At 42.6% G+C, this 10,181-nt stretch overlaps 1 protein-coding gene across 1 annotated transcript in view; it reads left to right on the top strand.

Moving 5' to 3' along the window:
• exoc4 (exocyst complex component 4) overlaps positions 1–10,181 on the top strand; it is a 100,549-nt gene that overhangs the window by 82,536 nt on the left and 7,832 nt on the right. Inside the window, exons 17-19 of the mRNA XM_034525984.1 lie at positions 3,396–3,540; positions 6,101–6,279; positions 6,478–6,637. Coding sequence (XP_034381875.1) covers positions 3,396–3,540; positions 6,101–6,279; positions 6,478–6,637 — 484 coding nt within the window. The remainder of the gene's footprint in view (positions 1–3,395; positions 3,541–6,100; positions 6,280–6,477; positions 6,638–10,181) is intronic.

Below are 10,181 nucleotides of genomic sequence, written 5' to 3'. Positions count from 1 at the left end.
GAGGGCTTACGGAATACATTGTTTTAACCTTGACCATGGTGAGTGCAGGTCTTTCCCTTTAGCTAGTTGACTTAGAACTCATTCGTATTCACTGCAGAGGCCTGGGGGACAAGTTGCAATGGGTGAAGATAGAGTTGTTTGTTTCAGTATGAAATGTTGTCTTTTGTTTCATCCAAGTGGGTTTTATTACTGTTTATGTCCAAAAAGTCTAGCTTGTGTTGAGCATTCTCTCTCATTATAAGACGCTATTAAGCAATTTGCGATCTTCGCATATTCAAATCTATCAGTCTTATTCTCAATTGTTATTTCTCTCTTCCCTCTCTCTTTCTCTCCAGACAGAAGTTGAGATCCCTGTGTGCAAATGTTCATCCTCCACCAGAGGCAGCAAAAATAATTAATAACTCTCCTCTCTATTGCCTAGTCATTTATGAATCATTCATCATTCCACCACTGCAGGATACTGTCCTGTGCTTATCTCCATTTTCTTCTTCCTTCTTCCTTTTTGTGCTATTTAAACAAAACAGATCATGTTTCTATCAAATGTTTTAGCATCTGCATTTGTCAAAACCACAGAAAATGCCAAGTGATATTGTTGTGTTCTTAATATATTGTTTATCCCCTTAATGAGCCACACGTCATAAAGTGTGTGTGTGTGTGTGTGTGAGAGAGAGAGAGAGAATGTGAATTCAATCACTGATCGCCTCCCTTAATGTCTGCCACCCTCATCTTCTGCAGATGGCAAGCAACAGACGTTTCTCTTAGATGGGATTCGAAAATAATTGGATAAGCACAGCGCCCACATACACGCATACCTACACATGAGTGCATAAATAGATACATGACACGCACAAACATATCCACACATTTAATCAGCAGAGAAATTAAAAAATATATAAAAAAGAGGGCAAGAAAGTTGTCAGTCAGGAGCAATGAGTCGTCTCCTTTTGCCCGTCTGTCCCCGACTCTAATGGTGCTCCCCATGCTGCGACGCCTCCCTCGCATCATCAAAGCACCGAGGCTGGGGAGGACGGCAGGAATCAGCTCTTGTCGATGTTTCTGTGTGTGTGCGCGCATGTGTTTTTGTGTGTGTGTGTGTGTGCACGTGTTTCACAAACGCCCCCTGTAGAGACCTCCAGCAGTGTGTGCCACAGCAAGCTCCTTTTTTTTCCCTTTCTGCTGCCAAAGTGAGTGAGTGCAATGCACATGAGAGGAAGCAGAAGCCTTGGAGTCACTTTCACACACTCGCTTATGTGCACACAGACTTTTGGAGGGAAAACCCTCCAGCAGGCAGAGCAAGTGAAACACCAGCTAAGAAACAGCAAAATGGTCTTTATCAGACAAATATAGATGTGCCTTTTGTCCCGTGCTTTAAGTAAGACTATATGTGTATATATCAAAATGCCAGTTTTATATCTGTATAAACAATCGGGACACTGCCAGCTGCAACAAACACTTGTTGTCGATGTTGTTATCATTCCACTGCTGCCAATAGACATCAATGAAGTCGTAGATCATTCAGGTTACTCAGCTGTCTTGTAGTTGTGTCTTTCAGAGTGGCAGTATTGTGTTTATATTAATGATCTGTTAAGATGACTAGGGAGAATATACAGCATCCGCTAAATACAATCAAATGAAGTCTATTAACGTCATTATGCTCCGCTCCCTTGAGAAATCACTGTGGATTTATTCTGTTAGGGGTGATCTTGTTTGTTGTTCCTGTGGCTCATTTAGCCGGATTAACGTTGATATTGCCGACATTAGGATCTAATCCTTGGCTCCCAGACTTCTGCTGGAGACTAGTAAAGATATCATGACTGTTGATTGACCTTTTAGTTTGAGACTGAGGAGTTAAGGCAGACTTGGTTTTGCTCTCACACTGGTTTAGTGGGAAAAATGTAACTGATTATGAGCCAATTAAAGTGACTATTGCTTAGCAGTCAGCAATCACACATTTTTTTGCAAACTAAAGTATATAGCTGAATTATAGCTGAAGCAAGAATAAAAGTTGTTTTGGGTCTTTAACGGCCTTGACCTACTGCAAAGGACACACACACACACACACACACACACACACTATTTGTCTCGAAATGTTGGACACACAGGCAATAAGCGCAGCTGTCAGAGTGATGTCACCTCACATTCACAGGTGTGTTTGCTTTGCTGATTGGATGGCCATGGCCCCATACCTCACTGTTGTTTGAGTAAGCCAATGGTCTCTCCCTTTTATCAGGGGTTCATTTAGAGTGACTGTAATGGGGACAGAAGCACATATTCATCAGCCCAACCAAACATGTGCAAACATGAGCCCACAGAAGCACTTACTACTATTATTGGCTCACTATATGTATGCTGCAATATGTGAATGAACCCACGTATACCAGCAACAAAACCAACAACTTTGGATCGAATTACCTGTAATCGCACGTCCCATCTGTTTTGGTGAATATCAGTCAAAGAGAGGAAGGACGAATGAACAGCTTATGTCGGCCTTAGTTGAGACCTGCTGCCACTCTGTTTTTGCTCCGTGCATGTGTACCCGCGTGCACGCACGTGTGACCTTCGGAAGGGCAGGAAGAGTAACTGGGGAGCTGGCTTTGACTGCAGCACATCGATCGTGGACCCCTGCATTCTCCTGCTCAACAGTCACTCTTCGTGTGCACACGCTCACACACACACACACACACACACACACACTCTCTCGCCTCATTGACCAAATAGACTTACATATGACTGACGGGGCCAATTTCTCTCCCTTTCCACTACTTGCTAATTTATGGCCATTGATTTACACCGGGATGAATTTATATACACTCATCATGCTCTCTCTCTGTGTGTGTGTGTGTGTGTGTGTGTGTGTGTGTGTGTGTGTGTGTGTGTGTGTGTGTGTGTGTGTGTGTGTGTGTGTGTGTGTGTGTGTGTGTGTGTGTGTGTGTGTGTGTGTGTGTGTGTGTGTGTGTGTGTGTGTGTGTGTGTGTGTGCGCGCGTGCGCGCGCGCGTCTCTTCTTACACACACAAACACACAGGTCTTGTGTGTGGTATGCAGTGCAGTGACACATGCTCCTGCTGTCTCAGTACAAGTGGCGAGAAGAAAGTACAAGTACATGCTGAAGGACTGAGGAAGCGTGTGTGGAGTGGAAGTTAAGCTAATGGTTTTCTTTTGTGTGTACTGTATGAGTCAGTGTCATTTTCTGGACCTGATCCCGTCGATATGAAATGACATGCATGCATTTCACTTTGGAGTACGACACAGTGTGTGTGTGTGCACAGAGGTGGGGGGTCAACTATAGAGCAACACCTCGAGCTGGAGGGGCTTCAGCAGCATCCAGACATTGAAACTTCACCCGAGGGCTTTAATGGTGTCATTGTTTGTCATCCTGTCTCCTCTGGCCATCCAGGTGTGTCTCCATGCTCAGCGGACAGCCAGGTGGTTGGTGAGAGCGAACGGAGCAAAGAGCAGATTCTCCAGACCCTGAGTGACCTGTCTAGGGGGTTCCAGGATATTGCCGACCGCTGTCTCCTGGTATTGCACTTGGAGGTCAGGTATGCAGGAGAAACTCGCCCACACAAACGAAAAACACGTCGGGGTTTTATATGGTGTTAATACATTTATGTTATCGTGCCCTTGTTACCCTTCGAGGTGACAGATGGCCTCAGTTTCTCCAGCAGAACCATTCTGTAGCTGTGGGACTATAAATGATCAGGAGAGCTTGTTTTTATTTGGGGAATAAATGTCCATTTAGAAGTTTTAAAAGGAACTCAACCCAGTCCGAATGAATAAAGCATTATTAGTGTATTTATAAAACATGAGTTTCTGCTCTTATTAGCTATTCTACATGTAAACCATATCCTTTTTTAGTCCATGCATTAAACTACACTCACAGATCTTATACCATTATAATCTATATATGGTGCTCAAAGCAGGTTGGGTTGACTTAACCTGAGCCCTTAAAGCTCAACGCACCCTCTAGCAGCGTGACGTGCAACAAAACAACCGCGCCTTTTGTTTACTATGGCAGCCTCTTGATGCACGCCACCGTGTGTTAAGATGTGCCACTGTCTTCTTTTTAAGGATGGATGCACATTTACTCAACAGAAAAGCAGCATATTTAATTACATGTGTTCCCCAGATTGCCACATGCTGGCTAGTGCAGCTTGATTAGTATCTCTGTCTGTATCATGCGTTGGGTGTGTTCTTTGTATGTGCTTCACGACGCGAGCAGCCAGTGTGTGTTACACTTTCATCTTCTTCCCAAGAAATGTGGAATGGGTGCATTGATATGACTCAGTTGTGTCACATCCCGGCTGAAACACGGACTGTGACAGTGTGACTTTAAATCATTTACCACAAAGTGACCACGATCATACTGTACAAGCTCAGAGGGTATTTCATTAAATGTTATGGACAAAGATTATCAGTTGCACCATAAATGCAAAAGTTCAGGAGTTCAGTTTATACTTTATCCTCTTGAATACGTGTTTGTGTGAATGTCAATAGCCAAGTTAATTTACCACACCATAAACACATCCCTCTCCTCTTCCTTCCATCCCTCCATGTACCACCATTTCCCCTGAGACTATTGTATAGCTTATGCAATATTGTTTATGATTTCGGTGAGAAGAAGAAAACCCTCCCTGAGGCTGATGTCTAGCTATATGCTACACTCCATTGACTCTCCCCATCTACCGAATTTCCCCTGATAGTGGTACCAGTTAAATGAAGCAGCAAGAGGGGAGGGAAGAGGAGATGGGAGAGAAATGAGTGTGGAGGTTAAAGTGATGGTGGGGGTTAAAGAAGGGAGATACAGTAGCTAAGTGGAAGAAATGATTGAATAGAGAGAGAGGGAGGTGAGACAGAGCATTTGATAATGTGGCGTGGTTGTTGGCTTTTGCCTCGGGGGGGAAGAGACATTCACCCATATAATTTCTACCTTTCTGCTCAGGGCACTGTGATGATGGAATTATGAGCATATTGACTCCTTAAGTCTTGACAGAAATGAGCCTTCTCTGGACCGAAAGGACCTCAGACGATGATGGAGGTGTTTAAAAGAGCAGAGAGATGTAGCACAGTGTTAAAGGATGTGTTAAGATCCACTCCCTCTGCCATTACACTCTAATAAATAATATGAAAGATATGTTACCATGGGCATAAAATGTTAACATGGACAACCTCGAGATAGTATTTTTTATTGTTCACTCAATCATGTTTTTTCTTCTTCCATTGGAGCCAAGAATGGTTGGGTACTTGACAGTTAAGAAAAAGTAAATATTAAAAGTAATATTAAATATTTGGTATTTTTCTCTTGTAACATTAAATCCGTATTTTTTGTGTTAGCTGGATAATAACTTATTTACAAAAAGAAAAGTGAATAGAAAAACTTGGAGCTGCTTACAAAGCCAGGTTTTTGATCAAATGAATTATGAAATGCATAACATGCCGTATTCTAGGTGTAAAGATGAGCTTCTCTTCCATACGCTCTATTAATGCTAACAAATGATTTTGAAGGCACAATTGGTCCATGGTCAGAAGGAGACTCAGACATTTGCTGGTTGTTGTATTTCAATATAAGACCTGAAGTGGAAGCCTTTTTTATTGGCTGTAGGCTTAACATTTATTGCATGTATTTTTTATCGCTCAAAATGTTGTAAAACATACTTTAATGTGGCACTGTGCTCTTCAGGTTGCCCTTAACTCGTCAGATTTCTTGGCTGAAAAGCTTCCAGCAGTGATGTAGTGGAAGTGGATACATTAGTAGGCATAATGATTTCTTTTAAATTATGGGTGTTAGAGTAAGTGTATATATATATATATTCTTGAAACTACTTTAATGAGGACATATTTTCAGGAGAAATACTACTCATACATTCTCACCTCTTTACAGTATATTCCTCATCCTCATTCCCTGTCATAGTTTCTATCTCTCAGGTCATAGTTGATTCAAACATAACAGTGAACTGTGAGAGAACTTACTCAAACTAGAGAACCTTTGGGAAATTTAGCAAAATCGGATCTGAAATGTAAAGAGAACCAAGTCAGAAATCTAATCTTCCCTTTTCTTCTTCCCATCCCTCAACTTCTTTGTCCTGCCACGTCTGGATCCAGGGTGCATTGTTTCCATTACCTGATCCCCCTGGCTAAGCAAGGCAATTATGCCATCGTGGCTAATGTGGAGAGCATGGACTATGACCCACTGGTGGTGAAACTGAACAAGGACATCTCGGCCATAGAGGAGGCCATGGGGGCCGGCCTGCAGCAGCACAAGTTCCAGTACATCTTTGAAGGTATAGACAGCTGCCTGAGAAATACCGTCAACGGGCATTCACTTGTGTCATGTTGATTCACAGATTGTTGAGTGCCTGAATCCGATGTGAAAAGGAGTTTACCAGAATATCCCCTTTGATGCACTTCTCTTCGCTGGGTCTTCTCTGTGCTGAGCGGACAATGAATATGTTCTCGTTCTCTTCTCTCCCTCTCACTAGGTCTGGGACATCTGATCTCCTGTATTCTAATCAACGGGGCCCAGTATTTCAAGAGGATCAGCGAGTCTGGTATCAAGAAGATGTGCAGGAACATCTTTGTCCTGCAACAGAACCTCACCAACATCACCATGTCCAGGGAGGCTGACCTCGACTTCGCCAGGTAAGTCGTCTTTTACAGGGTTTAGCACACGGTGCGCATTTTTGGCCACAGCTCAAGAATTAATCTGCAAATTATGACAATTTCTTAATGTCTGATCGGATAGGATGATGAAGTTTTTGGACAAACACGGATATAAACTGCAACTTGACTTGACAAGGCTTGACTTGTATATGCACTTCCAGCCGCATGGGTTTGGAAAGGCTCATCACCTTGTACTGGAGTAGCCGGCAGAAGATATTGTGTGCAGTTACTGTCTCTGAATTGTCACGCTCTTGCCAACACTTTATGAGTGCTTGCTGTTTTCCTTGGCTTTTTTGCTGTTGTCATGGTGATAAAGTATCAGATATCACAGGACTCGCTCTGGAAACCCAAGATAATAATAACCTTTAAATGATAATATTAACACATATTAATGTGTTGGAATCTGTTCTACAATCACTGATAATGATAAAATTATAATTTCTTAATTAATACATAAAAAAAAAAAATTGAATTAACTGAATGATGAAGCCATCAAATCAACAACAACATATCCTGGCTGGTGATCAGTTAAAATCTACTGATGTATCGGTCCAACCCTATTACACACCTGCACAGACACGCACAACGTCCTCAAGTTCAGACAGCAACTATATCAATGCACAAGGCAGATGGTCGGACAGATTGTCAAGCAAACGTGTGTGTGTGTGTGTGTGTGTGTGTGTGTGTGTGTGTGTGTGTGTGTGTGTGTGTGTGTGTGTGTGTGTGTGTGTGTGTGTGTGTGTGTGTGTGTGTGTGTGTGTGTGTGTGTGTGTGTGTGTGTGTGTGTGTGTGTGTGTGTTGTGTGTGTGTGTGTGTGTGTGTGTGTGTGTCATATTCATACATTTATATTTTGTGATGTCCAGCCTTGACAGGCATGGGGGGGAATCAGCGCTCCGATATCTTTGTGAGAAGGAAGGAGGGAGGGAGCAGAAGGGTAGAAAGAGAAAAGAAGACATACAGAGTTCGGTGATTCATACTATTCATGTTTTTTTTTTTTTTTTTTTCCTCTTTCAGAAGCCTCTGTCCTTGACAGAAGAGTGTGTGTGAGAGGTGGAGTAAAAGATGAAGGTCGTTGACTTCGGGGAGGAATTGAAAAAACTAAGTGAAAAGAAGTTATAGAAAAGATGTTTTTTTTAGAAAAAGGCATAGAAAGGATTTGGGAAGACAGCATGGATATAAGTGTGCAGAGAGAGAGAGAGAGAGATGACAGTGAGAGAGAACAGGAAGAAAGGGAGGATGTTGAAGTATGGAAAGAGTGTTTGGAAACGGATGACAACTTTTATCAGCCTTATTTTCAAGTATTCTCACTTTGTTTTCAGCTGGGTATCAGTCTCTTCGTTCCTCTCCTTGCTTCTTTTCTTTTCCTCTCGTTATTCACTTGTAGAAAAGCAAGAGATGTAGAACACATGCTCTGTTATAGAATTAGATCCATTTCAAATCGTTTATAAAAACATCAAGTTTTGGCTGCTGAGATCCAACATTCAGGTGTATTATTTTAACAGAGGCCTTCTTTCCTTTTTTTTTCTTTCTTCTACGATATTTGTTTTTCAGGCAGCATGTCAACTATCTGCTAACTTTCCTAGCCTCGGTCTTCCCGCATCTAATACTTGTTGTTGTAAAACGTGTTCGCCTGCTATGCTGTGTTGCACGGTTAATTAGCTTCTTTTCACGGCTCTTGGAATCCGTATGAGAGGGTCTTATGTGTGAGTGGATAGGACGTTGCTATTGTTTGTGATATGCCAAGTTTCACTCCAGCAAAAAAAACTAACAAACAACAGAAGTAAAGTGAAACGTCCTGAACTGTACTGGATGTGGAGGACCATTGGTTAGTATGGTCTATTCTATCCTCTGTCAACTTTGATTATGGAGATTTGCCAGTGATGGCTTCCCTTCTCTCTTTCTCCCGCTCTCTGATTACGTGGCGTGGGCGGTGTGGAGGTGTTGATTGGAAATTGCAGAGTGCATTGTTTACACATTCATGGCTTTTTGGATTGGCCGGCCTCCGGCTCCAAGACACACGGACACACACACGGACACACACAGACACACGTGTGACGGACACACACGTATCCCTCAGCCAAGCCAATCAGTATTTTGAAATCACCATATTTATGTTTAGGACATGAATATTCATGAAGCGCGCTCCGTAGCTCACACCTGTGAGTGGAAGTGACCATACGGGCCTGTATTGGAACATATGAAAATATTATGCATGTGTGGCTTCCCAAAAAGTCATCTTTTTATGGTTCCTTTTCAAAAGACGTATGCTGATGAACAACAATTTCTTATATTGTTGTGCATGAATATAGCACACATGTCAAGCTAAACAGTATATCGATAGCAAAGTGTACATGTTTACAGATAAACTCATACTTGGTGAGTTAGTTGATCTTAAATTATTTACTTCTACTTACCGCACCAACAAATCATGACTTTTGATTGAAGTGGTATAGTACCTACAGTTGAAAATTAGTAACACAAAAATAGAGAAGAAGAATAAGAAAGTCACCCATTTACTTAGCAAAACATGGAACAGATGCTGAGAAAAATAACATCGGCCTCCCAGAATGAGCAGTGAAAAGCAGTCTGAGGGGGAGGGACTAAAAGCAGAATATTTATCAGTATTTCTTTACCACCTCCAGAGAAACAAGAGTGAAATGAGGAAAGGAAGGGATCGCAGCAGGAAGCCTGCTTTTGAGAAAGGCTGCAGATGTTTGCCTGTGCACCCATGTACTGTTCTGTTCCTGTGTGTGTGTGTTGGCTGTTTTGCTGCATCCGTGTGCTTGTATGGGAAAGGGAGAGATGAGAGAGACCTGGACAAGGGCACAGTGATAACCATTGATCTGAGTTAAAACTAAGGAGACGCCCGGTAACCGGCACTGCAGAACTCACCCCCACCCTCCCTCTATCTCTCTCTCAGTATGCGAAGAAGGGTGGGGAAACAGTGCCACCTTGTGGCTGACTCCAGTGAATATACAGTGTTGTACTGTGAAAACCTACAGTATCTCAATTGTTAGGGTTGTTGTCGTCGCGGTGTTCAAACTCACATGTATGTGTGTGAGCATGCGTGTCTGTATGCTATGGTCCGATGGCCGTCCCTTGTCTCTCAGCCGGAAGTTTGGCAGCATATCAGCCTGTGGGTCAAGGTCACACATACACACACCTCAACCCTGACACACAAGTGGACGACCACAGACCATCTGCTCAGAAACAGTTCAGGAGCTCAGTCCTATTCTGCAGAACTGTGTGTCACTGCAATGTTGTGTGTGTGTGTGTGTGTGTGTGTGTGTTGACGGCATCCTTCAACCTTGTCACTCCATTGATCTCCTCTGATTGTCCTATGTGTCCACCTCTGTCTCTCCTTATGCTGATTTCTAGTTAGAGATAAAGGAGATGTTGTTGGAGTCTTTTCTAAAGACTAGACCACAATGGTTCCAAAGAAAGCACAACACAACTCTCTAAAACTCAGTGTTGCCTGGCAACAATCCACTCCAGCCTAAAATAATTAGCTGTCACTGAGATT

This window comes from Cyclopterus lumpus, chromosome 23, assembly GCF_009769545.1.
Source record: "Cyclopterus lumpus isolate fCycLum1 chromosome 23, fCycLum1.pri, whole genome shotgun sequence".
In the NCBI taxonomy this organism is placed as follows: domain Eukaryota; kingdom Metazoa; phylum Chordata; class Actinopteri; order Perciformes; family Cyclopteridae; genus Cyclopterus; species Cyclopterus lumpus.
Note: the sequence above shows the minus strand (reverse complement) of the source record. Positions and strands in the feature narration are given on the sequence as shown.